The following is a 22,263-nucleotide window of genomic DNA, read 5'->3' on the forward strand; positions in this document are numbered from 1 at the left end:
AAAGCAGGTGTAGGGGAGATGGTGGAGTCAGTGCTTATTCACTGATTAGTTTAATTAATCTGAGTAAAGAAAATATAATCTCACTCCACCTTGTTAAAATCTCTTTCCCTGCTCAGTGATGTGGCTGTTTCTAGAACCTTTTTGACTGGTTTGGTGTAACTTATAACAACTGTACCAAGGACAATTAATGTTAAATATATTGATTGTCACAATTTATCAAACTGATTATCAAGTTGTTGTTTTTTACAGCGGTATTCTGATCTTTTAAATTGTTGTATCTAGTGACGTTTTTTCTCGACTACAATAAAATCTCTATCAGGTTTAGGTCAAGAAACTTGTCGAGTTCCTCACTCGGGCACTTTGATTTTCAAATGAAATGCAAAATTTGCTTCATGTGAAAACAAGACATTAAGCCACTGAATAATATTCCAGTTGTCTTTCCCCTTCACCCATGTAAGACATGTCTGAAGTTTTCTTTGGTTCAAAGGTCACAAGAGAAACAACATTTGTGGCTGATGTCCTGGATACATTATGTGTTCTGGTTCTTTAAACACTGTCTAATTATTCAAACTCTCACACAATATGAAAGGATTACTTGATGCAAATACAATAATAAAGGCATCAAACAGCACAAAAAGCTACGTATTCTTGTGGACATTCTTTAATAGGTGTTTAATCTATTGTAGTTTCATAATCATACATTTCACAACATGACAAGATTTATTTGGAAACTACTTTGTGATAAGCAGAGTACAAAGATTGTTCAAATTGTTGCAAAAGTTGGATTGCAAGAACAAGCATGTAAATAGCAAACAGTAGGAGCTCATGTATCACATCGTCATGAATACATCACATCATGGACATAGAATAAAATAGACATCTCTTAACATAGCACACAGGCATTCCTCTTTCTATTACTATAGACACAGGAATAGTTGTCTATTCCCATGTGGAACAGACGTCCATCCCACACAGGAATAGACGTCTGCCTAGGAGCAATGCCACCGGGGCAAAGTCCAAAACAGCTACCAGTCTTTAGGCAGCCAAAACAAAACGACATCTTACATCGGGGACATGAAACTTCTGTGCATCCTATCCCAGTGTGCTGGATCAGTGAGCCACAGGTGGGACAGGCACGGACTGACGGACACCCTTTGACTCCTCCCGTTAGCTGAATTTGAACTTCTGGACACTCTCTCAGCGTCTTCAGGGCAGAATTGTGGCAGTCGTCGTTTTCACAGCGGTCGGATCGAGGCTGTTGACCTTTCCACTCCCTCAGACACTGCCAGCAGAACCCAAAGCTGCGTCCGGTCTTTGCTGAGCACACATGGCAGCAGACATAGAGGTCTGAGCTGCTCCCTCTGGTCACAGGAGTCATGCAGCCTGGACACTGTCAGGAGTGTGATGAGAGACGGGGAACAGAGGGATTTGAGTCAGACTCAAGCCTGTGTGCAGTTATCATTATGTCATTAATAAGATACTTACAAACTTTGTGTTAGGATCTTTGGCAGCAGCATTCAGGGCCATCGTCGTCTCAAAGTTCTTCCTTTCTTCAGGGGTCAGCAGGGCCATTTTACAAACCTCTTGATAAGACCACTCAGCATCACAGCCAGACTGACCGCACACAAACCTGGATTTTCCCTTTATTTAAATAATCACAGAAATGATCAGGATTAAAGATAAAAAAAATAGACACGTTTAACAATCTGATAGGAAGGTTCCTCACTTCCTTTTAACCAATATTCTGCCAACATTATACACTGTTAAAAATGAGCTATGTCAACACAGAAATATATCTAACTCAAAATTTCACAGTTGACAACTTGTTTTTGATAAGTTAGTTTTAAAAATATACAGTGAATCTGTTGAAGGTAAATCAACTAAAAGCAGCAAAAACAACAAACATTCTTTTAGTTTAAAAATTAAGAGTAAAAGAAATGGAATAAAATATTTTATATTTTACATTTAAAAGCAAAAATGCATTCCATTGAAATTACAGACTTACTCTTAAACAAGTGAGTATAGTGTGGTTAAAAGAGTTAAAGGATTTGCACAGGTTTTGTTTTTGATGAGTCTCTGTTTCTGAACATTTGAAGTCAGGTATCTACAACTCAAATAAAAGAAATAGAACAAAAAGAAAATAGATAAATTTTGTTCAGGATTTTAATATTTGTGGAAAACAGCGTTTTTTTGTTGTTGTTGTTTTATTTTTTAAAAACAGCTTTTAATGACCATAAAACTATAGCTGGAAAAATAAACACCACATGAAACCGATCACCTCATTACTTTTCACCTGAATCAGAATAAGAGTACTTCCACAAAACTATTTTGCAATTCTCTTTTTTGTTCTATTTTCTATTTTGAATAAGATTATATTTGAATCATATCCCACCTGTTTGAGCAGTTGTTCGCACCACTTCGTGAGAGACATCGGGGTCACCACATGTCCGCAGGACATCCGGGCTCTCGGGGAATCAAAACCTTCACACAGAACTGCAGAAACACATGAGATCCTCCGGTATGTTTAAATACCAAGTTTGCATGCTTTAAATACAAATACAGAGAAAACTAAAACATATAATTAAAGCGCTGATGAAACGAAACGAGCCACTCACAGTCAAACTGATCCTCTTCTTCCACAAGTCGGATTGTAGAGTCGCTCAGGTTGTAGCGCTTCGTTTTAGAGTTCATCTTGAAAGGTATCTTGATTTCTGCTGCGATGCAGAACACAGTCAGCTTTAAATTGTATTTGGTCTAATAGAAGAAAACTCTTTCGATTTCAACCCCGGTTATTCTTTACGAGTTCTGCGACTTTCGTTTGCAGCTGATCGCTGAAGATACGCCCACATGGAAAGAAGAGCAGGTGGATGGATGGATGGATGGATGGATGGATGGATGGATGCTTAATGAACGACGGTGAAAAATCACGACCATATAAAGAATAAAGGTTAGGTTCTAGTTTTCATTGTTCGCACCTTAACTTAATAAAAACTAACTGGTGTGAATAATTTACAGATTATTAAGAAGAATGAATAATCTGACTACAATTAGTACAGAATAAAAAATATCCTTTACTGTCCTATAATAGGGATATTTCTGTGCAACAGCAGCAGAATGACAGGCAAACAAAGAAACTAAATTCACACACAGATCGAAATATTTGGTACTTTATTTCATTTTTTTACCATCAAACATGCAGACAAACTAAAAGTGCAAACAGCAATTATTCAACTTAAGAGCAATTTACAGTTATTTTCATATCCTCTCATCACTTTTTATTTTGCATGTGTCAGTATTTATGTTGTCAAATTAATTGACAATTGATTAATTGATTAAATTGGCATACCTTCAATAAATAGGAGTGAAAAAAAATTACAAAATCTCAGCAATTATTGACTTAAGGGAATAAGAGAATTATATCAGATCAAATATCAGTATGATAAAATATTTTATTTCAAACAGCTTTTGAAAAACAAGAGAACAAGGATTCAGTTGGGCAGATAAAAACAAACACACATAACCAAGAACAATAACAAAGAATTCAATCATTACAAATGATTATAAATAAATAAAAACAAAGGGACAGATGGTTGCTGCGGGAGAGCTTAGATCAAATTTGCTTAGATCATATTTGAATTTATGACGTTTTTGAGGTTATATAGAAAACAAAAGCATATGTCCAGTTTTGAGTTGAGTGGATCAGAGTGGAGCAGAGTCGAGGACGATCAGCTCCAGGCCTCCGTCACAGCGCATCACCGCGTGGACCTCAGACTTGTGCTTGATCCCGTAATCAGCCAACGGGCGGGTTTCTTCCATGGTTTGGGCTTTGTAGATCAGACCCATCTTGGCCTTTTCTGCAAGGAATCATTAGTGAAAATTTTAAATGAAATAAATCATTTTAAAGACAGACCTTTGCGCAAAACAAAACCGAAAGACACAGTAAAACAATGTCCAAAACAAACAAGAGTGGATTTTGTTTCCTATTAAAATGCCCTATGAAACCTGAGATAAATAAAATCGCTCATATATAACGTAATAACAGCTCCAGTTACTCATACAGCCAGTGATCCCATCAGACAAACCCCTATTGTTTTAAATGGTTTAGAACAAATAGCATCTACATGTCTCACAAGTGATAATTATGGATTTAAAAAAATGTAAATCGACTTTTTAAATTAAATCTCGTCATTTCATCTGCATGTCTCAATAAATTTGAAAGGATAATTTCTCAGCAGGTGTCTTTACCTATCTCAGGGCGTCGCTCCTGTATTTGGTCCTTCAGACGCTGCACAGGAGTGATAGCCAGATCCTTTTCTTGTTGACACACACCGAACGGTATTTTCCTGTTCTGTTCAAAACAGACGATGACCTCGCACACCATGTTTTCCTCTTTCGATGAAGGCAAACTCTACTCCGGAATTAAAGCTGTAATGTCACTTAAGTGACTGACGAGCTTTTTTTATACATGATGACTTTTGCTTTCATTTTTGTTAAAGGCGTGGCTTAAAATGCAACAAAAGTTAGTGGTTCTGACCAGATCCAACATGGTAATTTATAATTACCTGGTTTATAACTTTATATTTTCTGATAATGATATAATCAGTGATTGCAAAATGTTGCATTTTGCCTGCCTGACTTTGATCCATTTTTTTATTATTTTTATTTGGAATATGCAGTTACCCACTTTTTACAAGATAACACATTTCACAACATCAAATAAAACTCTAAATAAATGAAGAAGGTGTAGAAAGTTTGTGAAAGGTCACATATCTTGAATCTAAATTTACACAAGAATGTAAATATTTTATCATGTAAAAGCATGAGAGTATCATCAGTTTTATTAGTGTGTGTTGATACTTTGGAACATGCTGCCAAAATCATGTCCTTTCTGGTAGAAAAGGACAACATTTCTTTCTATGAGAGGTGATAACATAAAATATTAAGTAAATCTTTTAAAACATTTAATTCAGGTTTGGGGCAGCTAATGAGATAATAAGATTCCTTTATATAATCCTGTCAATATTTCAGGAAATACGATCTGGAATAATTAAAATGAAATGAATTTCATCTTTCCTCATAAATAGTGTTTTCTCCTAAATGCCCCCCCCTGTTTATATAAATACATTGATAAGGTCTTTGTCAAGATCACTTGGCAGTAAAGTGAGTTTTCCCCAAATGTTCTCCAGTTTAAATAGATACATTGTTAAAGTCTTTGTCAAGATCATTTGGCCGTAAATGACTTGAAAAAACTTCCAGGTACTTTCCAGATTCACCAGGCCCAACCTCTCAGAGAGCCGATCTGGTTTATTATAAACCTGGTAAAAGGTTCTGTGATGTAACTTTCACTTTCACTCTCCAACATCTACAATGTGCATTAAGATACAATATTGACCTTTTGGAAGGAGCCTCCAAGTCATCAGACACGATCATTAATGGTTTAATCCAAATAAATTACTTTGTACTTTTTTATTATTAAATCAGGTTGATGAATACAAATGAATGCATATTCCTCATCTGTCAGCACACAAAACAATTAACCCAAATGGGCAGTATTACTGCATACAGAGCCTGTAAACAATTTCTGAAAACTAATTGTACTTTCACATGATGTGAATGATGTTGAGACCAAAAACATTGCTTCTCTTCTTAGAATTACAGTGTTTACAGTAATTCAGCATCGTGAGTCAGTGCGCCACCTAGTGGGCTAATAGTATTTAGCAGCTAATCATCGCTTAGTGAATTTTTAAGGAAAGCTTTTGGACTCCTTCCTTAATTGGTATAAATAAAGTATGCAGCTGGGAAAGATGGTGTTTTATCTGCCAAATTTCACTGTTTTACATTTCTGTGTATTTACAATTGACTTTAAAACAATGAAAATCCTCTTAACTTCCAGTTTCAAATATAACAGATTATAATTTTCCAAAACATTTTAACAAAATGATTTTAGAAAAGCAAATTACGCATTAAGTAGCTAAAAAGAATGAATCTCCATTTAAGGTGGACGCCCTACTTTGAGACAGAGACAAACTGTCATGAAGTGCGATTAAACACACAGAAAAACTCAAATCATTACACAAACATTTTTAGTACAAAATGACATTTAATAAGTTAATTGGAGGTCAAAGAAGAAATTATTCTTAAGTAAAATATAACATGAGAATAAAAAGGTTGCTAAATAGAATAAAGAGGATTCACAGTTGATGATTTTTTTTTATAGATTCTAGTTTGATTGTGAATTGACAGGAAAGTGGGTAATGAAGAAGGGGGAAGACATGCAGCAAAGGTCACCAGACCAGGAATCGAACCTGCGACAGCCACGTTGAGGACTAAGGCCTCCATATGTGGATTGCTCTTAAAGATGATGAACAGAAACAAGAAGACCTGGAACATTTTTAATGTTACAAAATTAACTTTGTCAAGAAACAACAACTTTTAGTTTCTGTGCCACACAGGTATGGCTGTCTGTCTGGGAGCCACACCATCACTGCAGGGGATGAAGTAGGAGCTGGTCTTCAGACACTCAGGAGTCAGCTTCAGACACACGAAGCAGAACTCCACCTGGCAGCGAGGACAGATGATGTTCTTGCAGCCCGTCTTGTCGTGCTCCACCTTATGTCCGCAGGTGGGACAGGCCCTGATGGAGGGACAGTTCTCGACCCCATCCACCTCAGGGAAGGATGTGGTCTTGCAGGTCCTGAGCAGCTGCAGGTCATGGTTGATACATCCGTTGTTGTCACAGCGATCAGAGCGTGGAGCCGGACCTTTCCATGGCTTCAAGCACTGCCAGCAGAACTGGACCTCTGCATTCTTATCTGCTGTGCAAACTAAGCACTGAACGCAGAGGTTAGTCAGGTCCTCTCTCTCAATGTAGGAGCTGCAGCCAGGACACTGCAGGGCGAAAAAGAAGAGAAAACAAAAGGAAAGAAGTTACCACATTGCAGAACAATGTTTCATGAATTTGTCTTGAGTTAGCATGATGCTTACGGTTTTAAAATCGCAGTACTCTGTAGCAGCCAGACGGGCCATGTTCTCTTCAAAATGCTGCATTTCTTCAGTGGTCAGGACGGCCAGGCGGCGGACCTCTTGATACGACCACAGAGCGTCACACTTGTGCAGGGTGCCGTCCTTCAGAGCTGGGCACTTAAATTTATACTGGCCCTGAAATTTGTAATATTTAGAGAACGATATCATTAACTTGGATTATATTCTTGATATCAAGCATCATTTACATACACTTCGCACAGCACAACATCCTGAAAGATGAATTTGATGAGTGAAGAGTTCACAGTCCTGTTTGAAATGTTTTCTTTTGTATTGTTTCTCATATTAAACCATAAAATTTGTTAATATGAAGGTTCAGAAGAAAACTGTATTAAAGTAAATTAAGATACAGCACAGTACTAAAGTTGCTGGATAATTTCAGTGTACACTGCACTTGCAATGCATCTTTCTTAGCTTTTTAACATTAAATATCAGTATACTTAGTGTGTCTTGAATTGGTCATATTTTGATCAATTTTGGGCTATTTTAACTGATTATAGTTGAAAAAAAAAAAAAAAGGAAGTGCCTAAATAAAAATGATTATTTTGACAGGAAACCATCAAGGTGAAGTTCAGCTCCACATAAAACTGGACTGCATGTGTCATATTGGACATGATGCTGGATATGTGCATGGAGTCTTCTCTTCGACAATACATGTGCTAGTGAGAAAACAAAAGTAAACTTTTAACTGTTGGAAAGTACCTGATCCAGAAGGCTGCGACTATAGAATCACACACAAGTCCTACATACAGATGGTTTTAAGTTTAGAGCATGGGTGTCCAAAGTCGGTCCTCGAGGGCCGGCATCGTACATGTGTTAGTTCTCTCCCTGGTGGTAGTAACAACCTTCTCAGCAAGTCAATGTTCTTCATTAGCTTCTAACAAGTCATCATTTGATCCAGGTGCATTAAACCAGGGAGAAAACTAAAACACGCAGGATGCCAGCACTCGAGGACCCACTTTGGACACCACTGTTTTAGACGGTGGAGCAGGACCTGAACCGGGTTTTACTGACGACGGGCTGGGAGACAAGAAGGGAGAAACTCGGAGAAGTAAAGAATGTCTTATGCCTGATGATTAAAACGCAAACAAAAATGCTTCGTTTCAAACATTAACTGGAATCACGTCGCTCCTCCTTCTCAGTTAAACTGTTTTAAACAATGTTACGGCTGCAGTTAGGTTTGTTTTGCGTTTACTTATTTCTGGTTAGCTATAGGTTTTGCATTAATCTGTCTTGGTTTCTCATTTCAGGTGTTTCTTTTTCAGGTTTTATTTCTTTAGTATAATTTAATAAATTCAATTTTCATTAAATCAGAAAATCCTTGTGTCCTTTAATGTTACCCCACTTATTGATGGACGTAACAATAAATAAAATATTCTGCCACATTCTGAATGTATTGAATATTATCACAACTCTCTGTATGATCAGCAGAGATATTGTCTGTTTCCTGTTATTTTCAGTGAGTCAAACAGAGAGAACAACTGTGGAGCAGCTTCAACAAACTTGTGTTTTAAACAGTGGCGCAACTGCACATTATTCAGGTGGATGCGAAAACATAAATCGGCCCCCCCCGACGGAAGGAACTTCAGGGTGAAAGTCCGACGCTCAGCCCCCCCCGAGGCGAAGCTGCGTGGAGTGTAAAACTCGCTACATTTACCTCTTTATGTGCGAGAGGTGAAGGAGCGTGAAGGGCGCTGAACTGTATGGGAAAACATAATCGGCGCGTAGCCCCCTCCAGACAGGGTTTTGGCGCCCCCTCTGGTGCTGCGCCCCTATGCGTTGCATACGCTGCATACCCCCTTTTTGCGTCTCTGGTTTTAAATTAATAGGTAAAATGTGGGATTTTAAAACTGCTCTTTGCCCTCTATACATTTTAAACAATGAAAACAATTAAATACATCACATAATGTAAGACAATTTGCTGCAAACCTCAAGAGGAACCTCAAGCGAAAACTACAGATGTCAAATTCTGACCAATTTCTAGATTAAGAGCAGAAAGTGTTGATATTACAGGATCTTCTCTCAGCTCCAGTTCTTGTGTTGGAATAGGTCTGATTATTCTGCCACTTTGTGTTGACGTTGAAGTGGTTTATCCAGGCAAGTTTTGAGTTTTTCTCTTTTTTTTATTTTTACTTTTTGCAGTGAAAATTATTACACAGATAAAACCATTAAATCAGCATTTTAACATTTAGAGGTTAAAAGATGCAGTTTGTTGGTTCTGTTTTTGATGCATCGCTGCCGTGTTTTCTGATGGCAGCAACTCAACATGGACTAGAGAAGTTTCTGACCAGATTCTGGTTCCTGCAGTGGCTTTACAGATCTGAGTCAAACCGTAGCATCATTTATAGTGAGTGAAATACCTCAGAAACAATTCTAACAATTAAGTTTATTATCTCAGAGTTGATTGTGAACAACAGAAGAAATTATTGAGTCATGATTCATTAAGTCACCTCCTTGTTCTTGGATTCACTTGGATTCTTTATTAGTGGAGTAAACAGGAAAATGAGTCACTGCGGCCATGACGTTTTTCTGTCAGTGCCGGTTTATGACTCCTGTTCTTTCACATCTACAGGTTTTATAACTTCAAACCCAGCAGACGTTGTTCTGTGGTGTTAATAACATGTATTTATGTAGGAAACCTTAACAATTTCCATCCAGCCAACAGTAATGCATACTAATAAAAACACTATTTATTTATACTAAACTGAAAACCTGAACACAAATAAATGAACTGAACTGAACTGAAAAACTAGTGACTAAAACAACTACCATTTAAGGAATGTATTGTACACAGGCGATATGTTCTTAGACAACAAACACTGTTATAATGCATTAATAAAACATCACAGACGTTCAAATAAGTTAATTCAATATAATTACAATCTTGAACATCAAACAGTTTTGACAGGTTTTTTACAGATGCTGCAGAATAAGAAGAAGTGCTGCTTCAATTGAGCGTTTCTATTATTAAGCAAAACGTCTCAGCTGTTTGATCACCTTATAAACTCCATAATAATACAAAAATACATGTTAACCATGGTTCAGACTTACATTACAAACATTTCCTGTCCATTCTGAAAATTAATCTTTAAACTGCTATTCCCTTGCTACAATGAACAGCGCCGCCTAGTGGATGGATGGAGACAGAGGGACAGACTCTTAGTGAAAGAAAACAAACTGATCAACATTAAACCAAAGAGGGAATCTGACAGGTGAATTAAGGTCATTAATGCCTTAAATGAGGAGTTTGAAATAAATACCTGGAATACGCAAAAAAAACTAATCTCTAGGCTGCATGTAAAGTATTTAAATCAATGCTTCACCTGGCAATACACTGTTCTTTATCTCGGTTATACTTATGCTAGTGGTCGTCTCCCCTTCTCCGGATTTTATTTCATTTTTTCTTTTCTTTTCTGTTTTTTTTATTTTTTACTTTTTTTGGTAAAAAAAAAAAAAGTACAACAACAAAACATGTAAACATCAACAAAGAGACAGATAAAATTCAATCTAAGATGGCCGACTTTCTGTTTTGTGTAGAGCATGGGTGAAATCTGATACCTTTGTGATGGAGAAAGGTCGATGCGGAAAGTATTTTTGAAAATTTTGGGGGCAGAGGAATGGCTGTGGAGATAATTTTACTGTACATTTTTTTAAACCACAGAAGTATCCCGTTTTTTAACTTGGTCATGGCGAGTGAAACACGATCGAACACGTGACCACAGATTACAACCGGTACTCTCAGTGCTCTGGTCCTCTTGAACAAGAGGACCAGGGCACAACCTTTCTTCTTCAGCCTTTCTCTCTTCTTCAGCCTTTCTCTCTTCTTCAGCTTTTCTTCCTTCTTCAGCCTTTCTCTCTTCTTCAGCCTCTCTTTCTTCTTCATCCTTTCTTTCTTCTTCAGCCTTTCTCGCTTCTTCAGCCTCTCTCTCTTCTTCATCCTTTCTCTCTTCTTCATCCTTTCTCTCTTCTTCAGTCTTTCTCTCTTCTTCAGCCTCTCTTTCTTCTTCATCCTCTCTTTCTTCTTCATCCTTTCTCTCTTCTTCAGTCTTTCTCTCTTCTTCATCCTTTCTCTCTTCTTCATCCTTTCTCTCTTCTTCAGTCTTTCTCTCTTCTTCAGCCTCTCTTTCTTCTTCATCCTTTCTTTCTTCTTCAGCCTTTCTCTCTTCTTCAGTCTTTCTCTCTTCTTCACCCTTTCTCTCTTCTTCAGCTTTTCTTCCTTCTTCAGCCTTTCTCTCTTCTTCAGCCTTTCTCTCTTCCTCACCCTTTCTTTCTTCTTCATCCTTTCTCTCTTCTTCAGTCTTTCTCTCTTCTTCAGCCTCTCTTTCTTCTTCAGCCTTTCTCTCTTCTTCAGCCTTTCTCTCTTCTTCACCCTTTCTCTCTTCTTCAGCTTTTCTTCCTTCTTCAGCCTTTCTCTCTTCTTCAGCCTTTCTCTCTTCCTCACCCTTTCTTTCTTCTTCATCCTTTCTCTCTTCTTCAGCCTTTCTCTCTTCTTCAGTCTTTCTCTCTTCTTCACCCTTTCTCTCTTCTTCAGCTTTTCTTCCTTCTTCAGCCTTTCTCTCTTCTTCAGCCTTTCTCTCTTCTTCAGCCTTTCTCTCTTCTTCAGCCTTTCTCTCTTCTTCAGCCTTTCTCTCTTCTTCAGCCTTTCTCTCTTCTTCAGCCTTTCTCTCTTCTTCAGCCTTTCTCTCTTCTTCACCCTTTCTCTCTTCTTCAGCTTTTCTTCCTTCTTCAGCCTTTCTCTCTTCTTCAGCCTTTCTCTCTTCCTCACCCTTTCTTTCTTCTTCATCCTTTCTCTCTTCTTCAGCCTTTCTCTCTTCTTCAGTCTTTCTCTCTTCTTCACCCTTTCTCTCTTCTTCAGCTTTTCTTCCTTCTTCAGCCTTTCTCTCTTCTTCAGCCTTTCTCTCTTCTTCAGCCTTTCTCTCTTCTTCAGCCTTTCTCTCTTCCTCACCCTTTCTTTCTTCTTCATCCTTTCTCTCTTCTTCAGTCTTTCTCTCTTCTTCAGCCTCTCTTTCTTCTTCAGCCTTTCTCTCTTCTTCAGCCTTTCTCTCTTCTTCACCCTTTCTCTCTTCTTCAGCTTTTCTTCCTTCTTCAGCCTTTCTCTCTTCTTCAGCCTTTCTCTCTTCCTCACCCTTTCTTTCTTCTTCATCCTTTCTCTCTTCTTCACCCTTTCTCTCTTCTTCAGCTTTTCTTCCTTCTTCAGCCTTTCTCTCTTCTTCAGCCTTTCTCTCTTCTTCAGCCTTTCTCTCTTCCTCACCCTTTCTTTCTTCTTCATCCTTTCTCTCTTCTTCAGCCTCTCTTTCTTCTTCAGTCTTTCTCTCTTCTTCACCCTTTCTCTCTTCTTCAGCTTTTCTTCCTTCTTCAGCCTTTCTCTCTTCTTCAGCCTTTCTCTCTTCCTCACCCTTTCTTTCTTCTTCATCCTTTCTCTCTTCTTCAGCCTTTCTCTCTTCTTCAGTCTTTCTCTCTTCTTCACCCTTTCTCTCTTCTTCAGCTTTTCTTCCTTCTTCAGCCTTTCTCTCTTCTTCAGCCTTTCTCTCTTCCTCACCCTTTCTTTCTTCTTCATCCTTTCTCTCTTCTTCAGTCTTTCTCTCTTCTTCAGCCTCTCTTTCTTCTTCAGTCTTTCTCTCTTCTTCAGCCTTTCTCTCTTCTTCACCCTTTCTCTCTTCTTCAGTCTTTCTCTCTTCTTCACCCTTTCTCTCTTCTTCAGTCTTTCTCTCTTCTTCAGTCTTTCTCTCTTCTTCAGCCTTTCTCTCTTCCTCACCCTTTCTCTCTTCTTCAGTCTTTCTCTCTTCTTCAGTCTTTCTCTCTTCTTCACCCTTTCTCTCTTCTTCAGTCTTTCTCTCTTCTTCAGTCTTTCTCTCTTCTTCAGCCTTTCTCTCTTCCTCACCCTTTCTCTCTTCTTCAGTCTTTCTCTCTTCTTCAGTCTTTCTCTCTTCTTCAGTCTTTCTCTCTTCTTCACCCTTTCTCTCTTCTTCAGTCTTTCTCTCTTCTTCAGTCTTTCTCTCTTCTTCACCCTTTCTCTCTTCTTCAGCCTTTCTCTCTTCTTCAGTCTTTCTCTCTTCTTCAGCCTTTCTCTCTTCCTCACCCTTTCTTTCTTCTTCATCCTTTCTCTCTTCTTCAGTCTTTCTCTCTTCTTCAGTCTTTCTCTCTTCTTCAGTCTTTCTCTCTTCTTCAGCCTTTCTCTCTTCTTCAGCCTCTCTTTCTTCTTCATCCTTTCTCTCTTCTTCAGCCTCTCTTTCTTCTTCACCCTTTCTCTCTTCTTCAGCCTTTCTTTCTTCTTCTTCCTTTCTCTCTTCTTCAGCCTTTCTCTCTTCTTCAGCCTTTCTTTCTTCATCCTTTCTCTCTTCTTCAGCCTCTCTTTCTTCTTCAGCCTCTCTTTCTTCTTCATCCTTTCTTTCTTCTTCATCCTTTCTCTCTTCTTCAGTCTTTCTCTCTTCTTCAGCCTCTCTTTCTTCTTCATCCTTTCTTTCTTCTTCAGCCTTTCTCTCTTCTTCAGCCTCTCTTTCTTCTTCATCCTTTCTTTCTTCTTCATCCTTTCTTTCTTCTTCAGCCTCTCTTTCTTCTTCATCCTTTCTTTCTTCTTCAGCCTTTCTCTCTTCTTCATCCTTTCTCTCTTCTTCAGTCTTTCTCTCTTCTTCAGCCTCTCTTTCTTCTTCATCCTTTCTTTCTTCTTCAGCCCATCTCTCTTCTTCAGCCTTTCTTTCTTCTTCCTTTCTCTCTTCTTCAGTCTTTCTCTCTTCTTCATCCTTTCTCTCTTCTTCATCCTTTCTCTCTTCTTCAGCCTTTCTTTCTTCTTCAGCCCATCTCTCTTCTACAGCCTTTCTTTCTTCTTCAGCCCATCTTTCTTCTTCAGCCCATCTCTCTTCCTCAGTCTTTCTCTCTTCTTCAGCCTTTCTTTCTTCTTCAGCCCATATTTCTGCTATAGCCCGCCTTTCTTCTTGAGCCCATCTCTCTTCTACAGCCTGTCCTTCTTCTTCAGCCCGTCTTTCTCCATTTTGTTCTTCATCTTGTGAACCAATTCCTGAAATTTACATTAGAAAGTATTGGCAAAATGGACCCAGCATAAATGATTAAAAAGTCTGATTTCTTCTTACTTTTCTTCCTGTAAAAGAGGAGGTGGGCACTTCGAGATCTGGTATAAAAAGAATGTGAAGTTAGTTTATGATAAACAGTGAAAATGAACAAAACTGGACGGCACTTACTTCTCAAACTTTCTCTGGATCCAGTGGTCACTAAGCTGTTATAAACAAAACAATATCAAACTAGCATTGTGTTATTATTACAAAGTGGAATATTAAACCTAAAAACATCTTTAAAAGCCCTGCTATGGCATAATCATCTCACCAGTGTCACACTGGAGTCGTTGAACTCGTACCATCTGTCTTCATCCTCAGGTTTGATTGTTGCTGTGTAATGCCCACCTGTCAGAGACCCAAAGTGCTCCACCAAGGCGTACAGTTCATATGTCTGGTTCTGATCAACAAAACACACATTAATCTGGAAAGTGGAAAGAAAATGGACAATAATCACAATATACTGAAATATACCTCAGGTAAGTCGATGGTGTAACAAACATCCACAGCACGGCTGTCTTTACTGTACGACATGCGGTGATAGTTGTATTCAAACCTCTTCAGCAGCAAAATCAAAATCTCTGGATGAAGCTTTAGTTTATATTTCTATATGAAACACAACATTATCAATATGGTTAAAAGCTGATATTTACAGTAACGATATATGCACAACATTTTTCACAAACTTCTGAACAAACTAAATCTTTTCTGTTTTATGTTAGCTGGACCAACAATTTATTGATTTACTATGATTTTTTTTCCACTTTTGCAAAGCGTTTTGTTGCAGGAGGAAGTGGTGCACTTTGCAAAATAGATGGAATAAGAAAAGAACATGAACTGGAAATATTGAAGCAACATCTAAAGACATCAACCAGGAAGTTAAAGCATGGGTACACATTGGTCATCCAACTGGACAACGACCATAATTATACTGCCAATTTAGTTAGAGAAGGAACTGAGAACAATAAAGTGTTTTGGAGAGTTCATGACAAACTCCTGAACAAGGCTGTCAACAAACATGAAGCAGTTAAAACAGTTGTGACAGGAAAAATGGACCAAAACTTTAGCTTTGCTGTAGTGAGAGTTTATGGAGCCAAGACATTTGACTCAGGTCATGAAGTTTTAAAGACAATGCTACTAACTACTTATAAAATGTGTGTGAACTTCAGAACTTGAATGAAATTATAGAAATCTCTAAAAAGTCTCTCTTATTAGGGTGTTTAGCTAATGCACATACTTTAGTTAATATTTATTCTGATTAGTCGGTAAGAAAAAGATGGCGGTGTGTCCTTTTATAATGCATATTTAAATATGTACAGATTGATGCATTGTTAAAATATTTCATAATGTTGTCAAATTGTCTGTTTTCCATAAATGAACCAAGAATGTTTACTGCACATAAATGCAATCTTTTGTAAAACAAGTTTCCCTTTACTTACAACAGTAGTGTCACATTTGTATTTACACTCATCACAGTACATCTGGTCTTCTCCATAAAACTCTACATCCTTTAAAAACTCCTGAATCCCGTCCTCCTGGAAACACACTTTGTGTTACTGCACAAACCTTCACCAGGTACTTTGTGTTTACCAACACAGTTTCTACTAAGTAATAATCATAAATCATTGACTAATCCAGATTACTTTTATGAGTTTTGTCTGGCACATAAAATGGTTTCCATTCTGCAGGTTGTTTCTTACCACACTGAAGCTTCCATTACTAGAATCCATCAGTGGGAGAGAAAGAAAGTAAAATGGCACTTCGTCATCAGTATGTGAGCCACATTGATCACAAACAGTCCTGTGAATCAGCTCTCCTTTGAATATCTGAAAATACAATTTGATTTAAAATCTAACAGCTTTTATTTTTCATTCACACTTTGTAGCTCCCTCTCCATACCGATCCCAAAGTGATTTCATGAATAATTTACCTTTGACGCTTCATCACTGACATCAGATAAAATCTTCTCCAGGTACTGACCAGCATCCTGCTGTTCATACACTGGAAGAATGAAGAAAGAATGATACATAAAATGATGTATTTTTATGTTTACATTTAATGCTTTAACTCACATTTCATGTTCATCCATGTTTCTTCTAAAGCTTGTCAATACTTATGTTGAAGATAAAGCATTAACAACATCTTCCTTTATTCAGAAACAAGTCAACAGTGGATAAATGCATCTGATTACGTACCTTTTTCAATTCTCAGTGTCTTTGTAACTTCTGTGGTTTCTGATGTTTTTTCCTTTAAACTCTCAAACAAAGTATTGAGCCGAACATTGATGTCGTCTTTATGGTGTTTTGAGCAACTGTTTATAGGATATTGTCAGAGATACAGAATATATATAGAAAAACAAAAAACCCTCCAAATATTTCTTCCTACACAAAACGTGCTGCATGATTTACTCACTAACCTTTTAACAGCCTTTCTGAACTCTCTGGTCATGAACAGAGCCTGCAGAATGCTGTTCAGGTAACATGTTGCTCCTTGGTTTCTCAACCCATGGTACTTCATGTCTGTGGGACGATTTGTTATGGAACAACATTAATAAAAGACATTTAAACAAATAATTATTAGCAGCTCAGCATGGAGGCCTTACCTTCCTTCATGCTGAATCACTAACGACTGATACGGCTCTTCTTCACTTTGCCGTCACAGAAACGATTTCTGCTGCTGAGCCACCGTTGAAATGAACAAACAGTAAGAGGCACTCCCATGACCGCAGAGAGAGAGAGAGTCAGAAAACAGCAGCTTTCTCTTTCACTTTGCAACTACAGCATTTCATTCAGCTGATAAACAAGTCATGAATGCTCACAGATAGCAATGCTGTATCAATTCTATTAAATCAGCTCTGACAGCTGCAAGTTTGGGGGATGCCACTTTTTCAGAACAATTAGTGAACAGACACATTTTTTATTTAACAAATTGCAAAGTGCAAATCCGTAAAAATAATACTGACATCCACCAAACTGGGATAAACATTTGCTGTCCTTTTCTATAAAAATATTGTATCAAATAAATTCAATAGAATTAGAATCTAAATAAACGCAGCTGCAAAAGCTGAAACTAAAATGCACTTTAGAACAGGAATTACAGAGACTGATGGTAAATACCATCATGACTAAAAGAGATCTGACACTGAGGCCAACAGGAAAATATGAAACCAAAAAAAACAAACAAACAAAAAAAGTTCCTGTTGCTTTTTCATGGCACAAAGGAATGCCAAATGGCAAACTTCAGTTTTCCAACAAACAAAGAAAATGAAACAAAAACTGAGTGACGATCTGGAAAGCACCTAATAAATATTTGGCTCATGATTTTTATTTTCTATCAGCTTCCTACTGAAAGAAATACCATTCTAACCGGTAGGTTTAGTACAAGTCTTTGGAGAGTTTGTTGCTAAAGTCTAAAATTTGACATATGGAACACAGGCCACTCATTTACCACTTTTTTACATCAGCTCAAATCAGGTCAAATCAAAAATATTTTATTAGTCCCAAAAGGAAATTAGACATTGTCGTTACTCATTTTATTTCAAAGTTCTTTAAAGAGTTGTTGTAGATGGTGAGAGTTTATTTTAACAATCATGTCTTAACATACAAACCAATTCAATAAATTACAATACTACAGAAAAGTCAATTTATTTCAGGAACTTTACCACAGATCAGATAAAGTAATGACAGAAGTCTGTTTGAAAGTCATTATTACTGTTATTTAATTTTCCACTTACAGCTAATAAAACATGACATTTAAAGTCAGAGTGTTGCATCAGACCAATTCAGGTTGTTATCTCAAACCATACTGTAGTTTATTGATTATGACTGTAGACAATAGAAGAGCCAATCAATCAATCAATAATGCTGCAGCAACTCAAAGTCATTTGGGTGCAGCGAAGGTGAAATGATGAAGCTCAAAGTCAGCATCACAATGAGGAAGAGTTTATCTAAGTGATCTTGGACATGACTTCTTAAAGACAGACTGACTGGAATGAGTTTTTCAGAAACTACTGAGGTTGTCACGCACACTTTCCTCTCTGTTTAGAGAGAATGGTCCAAATAAAAGAAAACAGAGGTTGTGTGGATAAAATGACACATTGTCAGAAGAGAATGCACCGACTGGAGTTAGATTGAGTAAAGTAAAGTCAACAGCATCTCTTTGCAAATTCCTGCAGAAACTGTCTGAATGCGCGTTAGATGTTGAACCAGGTGGGCTACAGGAGCAGAAGGCCACACAGAGATTCAGCTACAAACAGGAAGCTGAGGCTGTGCACAGGTTCTCCAAAATCAAACATTGACAGATCTGAACAATCTTTCACAAAACTAAAATAATCTCACAGGGGATCTTAAAGTACAAAATGTATTGTACTTCAACGGTTTCCACCATTACCGGGTCCTTTGAAGATGGTACAATTGGAGATTAACAAATCTAAGGCAACAGTTTGGTGCTATTATTTCAATGTGGAGCAGCACCATCCAGTTATGTGGCTGCTTCTGGGACTTTTTTGTCTGGTTTGGCATAAATGATTTTAAACAAGCTTCTCAAAATATAATAGGAATGGGTGTGCTGTGGTGGTGCAGGGGTTAAACAAAACCCACATATGGAGGCCTTAGTCCTCGACGTGGCAGTCACAGGTTTGATTCCCAGCCTGGTGATCTTTGCCTCATGTCTTCCCCTTCTCTCATTACCCACTTTCCTGTCAGTGCACTATTAAATAAAAGTCACTTAAGCCAATAAAACCTAAAAAATAAAATGCCACTGTCTACCTTGAAAAGAAGCCTCTATAATCACTTGTAATTAAATAAGGTAGGATTAATTTGTGTCTAAAGACAATTATTTTTGAGATCACAGTTACTGTTACAATTTATCAGACCGATAGGTTGCTTTGATAGCGGCATCCTTTGAAGTTGTTGGATCTGGTGACGTTGTTTCTTGACTACCATAATTTCTCTACCAGGTTTAGGCCAGAACAGAGAGATTGTAATTAAAGCCAGTGGGTGTTACAGTGAGGGCAGGTGTCAAGTCCTTTTGGGAAATTAAATAATCAGCATTTCCTTAAAGTTCATCAGCCGAGAGTCCTCTAAAATTTCCTGGTAGAGGACTGCACTGAATTTGAACTAGAGAACAAACACCAGCAGATCACAGTGGAAACTTCCCACTTGGCATCAAGACACTCGGCCTCTTTAGTCTGCTTCTTTACTGTGGAACCCTGGTTTCCTAAATGAAATCCTCTTTCATGTGAAAAGAGGACGTTAGGTCACTCAGTAACATTGTGGCCGTCTTTCTCTTTAGCCCTTGTAAGACAGACCTGAAGGTGTGTTGGTTGTGCTTCTTTCCCTCGCACACTTTTTCTGTCCACTAAACTTTCCATTAAATACTAGAATACAGCACTCTGTGAGCAACCAGACTCTTTTACAAATATGTTTTGTGCCTGAACATCTTTGCAGAGGCTGTCAGTGACTGCCGACTCAGACTTCGTCCCTATAATATAGTGTAATAACATGACCATAATATTTCTCTATTAAAACACCTTTTTGTAGTCCTATGTACATTTAAAAAGTTTAAAGAAACTTAATTTTAAACCTTCACTTTGTATTTTTCAAACTGACTACTATTTCATTTTGTGTGGATCTTTATATAACCAGAACAACAGCAGCATTTTTATTTGTTCAGCAACGTCTGATATTTAGTTTCCACAACCTCACCTACAAAATGAGATCAAAATGACAAAGGTTACATTATGGAGAGCAAAAAAAGTATTCTAATATCACAGAATTGCATGATGCATATACTATGAAATAACACAAGATAGTTATATAATGATGTGAAAATCTTTAACACATCGATGGGTGTTGAACATGTTCAAGGGAAACTGAAAGTCTCATTACTATAATAATGATCATCAAAACATTTATCTGGTAGCTAGTTTATAATGAGTAGAGTACAAATATTGTTGGAATTGTCATAATTGTTGTTGGATTTGAAGGATCATAAATGAGTAGCAAAGAAGAAGCAGGTAATCAAAAAGCAGTGGTGGTTTACATAATTCACATCATTTCCTCTGCCACACAGGTATAGACGTCTGTCTGGGAACAATGTCAGTGGAGCACACTCCATAAACATTGTGGTTTCCTGTGGTCCTGCATTCATTAACCGTCTTTAGGCAGCCAAAACAAAACGATATCTTACATCTTGGACATGTAATGTTTTTGCATCCTTTCCCAGTGTGCTGGATCAGTGAGCCACAGGTGGGACAGGCACGGACCGACGGACAGCCTTTGAGTCCCTTCACAGTGTTAATTTTAACTTCTGGACACTCTCTCAGCGTCTTCAGGGCAGAATTGTGGCAGTCGTCGTTTTCACAGCGGTCGGATCGAGGCTGTGGACCTTTCCACTCCCTCAGACACTGCCAGCAGAACCCAAAGCTGCGTCCGGTCTTTGCTGAACACACTTGGCAGCAGACATAGAGGTTTGAGCTGCTGCCTCTGGTCACAGGAGTCATGCAGCCTGGACACTGTCAGGTGATTGACATTGTATGTGTGTTTGGGAGGAGAGAGAGGGGACAGAGGGACTTGAGTCAGACTCAAGCCTGTGTGCAGTTATCATTACGTCATTAATAAGATACTTACAAACTTTGTGTTAGGATCTCTGGCAGCAGCATTCAGGGCCATCGTCGTCTCAAAGTTCTTCATTTCTTCAGGGGTCAGCAGGGCCATTTTACAAACCTCCTGATAAGGCCACTCAGCATTACAGCCAGACTGACCGCACACAAACCTGGATTTTCCCTTTATTTAAACAATCACAAAAATAATCAGGATTAAAAATAAAAAAGACATTTATATGTTTAACAATCTGATAGGAAGGTTCCTCACTTCCTTCTAACCAGTTGTCAATATTCTGCCAATGTTACACCATCAAAACACACTGTTAAAATGTTTTATGTCAACACAGAAAATACTGTGATAATAAATGACACGGTGCTTTAAATTTCACAAATGATAACTTGTTTTTGGAAAGTTAGCTTTCATTTTTTTAACAGTGAATCTGTTGTAGATAAATAAACTAAACAACAGATTTTGACTGATTTACACATCAGAGTAAAATATTTCAAATTTTACCTTCATAACAAAAGCAAAAATTATGAATTTTATTAGAACTACAGTCCTAAATATATATCAGAGTATTATAATTAAAAGATTTGCGCAGGTTTTGTTTTTGGTTATTCTCTGTTTCTGTATATTGGAAGTCGGGTATCTACAACTCAAATAAAGGAAACAAAATGTTGAAAAAAACAAAAGAGAGGATAGATACATTTTAAGAATTTAATATTTGTTAAAAATTGGATTAAAAAAGCATTTAATGACCAGCAAACTAGATCTGAAAAATAGCTGTCTGCATCATTCTGTTGCGGAAATAATCTAAAAAAATAAACACCACAAGAAAACACCTTATTACTTTTCATCTGTATCAAAAGCTATCTTACAACTGTCCTTTGATATATATATATATATATATATATATATATATATATATATATATATATATATATATATATATATATATATATATATATATTTTTTTTTTTTTTTTTTTTTTTTTCCGGGTTGAATGTGAGGTCACCCTCATATCCCACCTGTTTGAGCAATTGCTGGCACCACTTTGTGAGAGACATCGGGGTCACCACATGTCCGCAGGACATCCGGGCTCTCGGGGAATCAAAACCTTCACACAGAACTGCAGAAACATCCAATGAGATCCTCCGGCATATTTAAATACAAACGATGCATACTGTAAACAAGATTACAAATTCAGTGAAAACTTTTACAGCTACAGCGCTGATGAAACGAAACGAGCCACTCACAGTCAAACTGATCCTCTTCTTCCACAAGTCGGATTGTAGAGTCGCTCAGGTTGTAGCGCTTCGTTTTAGAGTTCATCATGGAAGATTTTTTTTACTTCTCCTGCGATGCAGAAAACAATCAACTTTATATTGTATTTGGTCTAATAGAAGGAAACTCTTTCGATTTCGAGTCCAGTTATTCTTTACGAGTCACGTGACTTTCGCTTTGCAGCTGATAGCTGAAGATACGCCCACATGGAAAGAAGAGCAGGTGGATGGATGGATGGATGGATGGATGGATGGATGGATGGATGA

At 37.7% G+C, this 22,263-nt stretch overlaps 4 protein-coding genes and 1 long non-coding RNA gene across 7 annotated transcripts; all 5 read right to left on the bottom strand.

Annotated features, from left to right (window-relative positions):
- Nucleotides 1-639: 639 nt before the first annotated feature.
- Nucleotides 640-2,818, bottom strand: LOC148154053 (putative E3 ubiquitin-protein ligase RNF144A-A). Its single transcript, XM_088015182.1, has 4 exons — nt 2,616-2,818; nt 2,393-2,493; nt 1,486-1,641; nt 640-1,390 (listed from the first exon to the last, which is right to left on the bottom strand). Exons 1-4 carry the CDS (start codon nt 2,689-2,691, stop codon nt 884-886), a joined length of 840 nt encoding a protein of 279 aa, XP_087871308.1. The 5' UTR covers nt 2,692-2,818; the 3' UTR covers nt 640-883.
- Nucleotides 2,819-3,151: 333 nt separating this feature from the next.
- Nucleotides 3,152-4,454, bottom strand: LOC106924019 (uncharacterized). Its single transcript, XR_015766225.1, has 2 exons — nt 4,246-4,454; nt 3,152-3,854 (listed from the first exon to the last, which is right to left on the bottom strand). It is a non-coding gene; the product is annotated as an uncharacterized LOC106924019 (long non-coding RNA).
- A 1,911-nt stretch (nt 4,455-6,365) lies between these two features.
- Nucleotides 6,366-7,912, bottom strand: LOC106924020 (putative E3 ubiquitin-protein ligase RNF144A-A). The gene is made up of 4 exons (XM_014997490.2): nt 7,887-7,912; nt 7,744-7,762; nt 6,985-7,158; nt 6,366-6,888 (listed from the first exon to the last, which is right to left on the bottom strand). The coding sequence occupies exons 1-4, from the start codon at nt 7,910-7,912 to the stop codon at nt 6,433-6,435; spliced, it is 675 nt and encodes a 224-aa protein (XP_014852976.2). The 3' UTR covers nt 6,366-6,432.
- A 2,575-nt stretch (nt 7,913-10,487) lies between these two features.
- Nucleotides 10,488-16,854, bottom strand: LOC106912546 (uncharacterized). Of its 2 annotated transcripts, XM_088015179.1 has the most exons (11): nt 16,711-16,854; nt 16,525-16,627; nt 16,304-16,419; nt 16,039-16,109; nt 15,809-15,934; nt 15,548-15,643; nt 14,583-14,714; nt 14,380-14,508; nt 14,238-14,272; nt 14,130-14,167; nt 10,488-14,056 (listed from the first exon to the last, which is right to left on the bottom strand). In XM_088015179.1, exons 1-11 carry the CDS (start codon nt 16,718-16,720, stop codon nt 10,692-10,694), a joined length of 4,221 nt encoding a protein of 1,406 aa, XP_087871305.1. In that variant the 5' UTR covers nt 16,721-16,854; the 3' UTR covers nt 10,488-10,691. The 2 variants fall into 2 exon arrangements, with proteins under 2 accessions (XP_087871305.1, XP_087871306.1); XM_088015180.1 differs by lacking the exons at nt 16,525-16,627; nt 16,711-16,854 and having other exon boundaries at nt 15,809-15,827; nt 16,304-16,367.
- Nucleotides 16,855-19,998: 3,144 nt separating this feature from the next.
- LOC106924018 (putative E3 ubiquitin-protein ligase RNF144A-A) lies at nt 19,999-22,133 on the bottom strand. Of its 2 annotated transcripts, none has more exons than XM_014997487.2 (4): nt 21,970-22,133; nt 21,742-21,842; nt 20,738-20,893; nt 19,999-20,622 (listed from the first exon to the last, which is right to left on the bottom strand). In XM_014997487.2, the coding sequence occupies exons 1-4, from the start codon at nt 22,046-22,048 to the stop codon at nt 20,161-20,163; spliced, it is 798 nt and encodes a 265-aa protein (XP_014852973.2). In that variant the 5' UTR covers nt 22,049-22,133; the 3' UTR covers nt 19,999-20,160. The 2 variants fall into 2 exon arrangements, with proteins under 2 accessions (XP_014852973.2, XP_014852974.2); XM_014997488.2 differs by having other exon boundaries at nt 21,742-21,896.
- Between the last annotated feature and the right edge of the window lie 130 nt (nt 22,134-22,263).

This window comes from Poecilia mexicana, unplaced genomic scaffold, assembly GCF_051168715.1.
Source record: "Poecilia mexicana isolate PSO_F unplaced genomic scaffold, ASM5116871v1 scaffold_18, whole genome shotgun sequence".
Taxonomy (NCBI): Eukaryota; Metazoa; Chordata; class Actinopteri; order Cyprinodontiformes; family Poeciliidae; genus Poecilia; species Poecilia mexicana.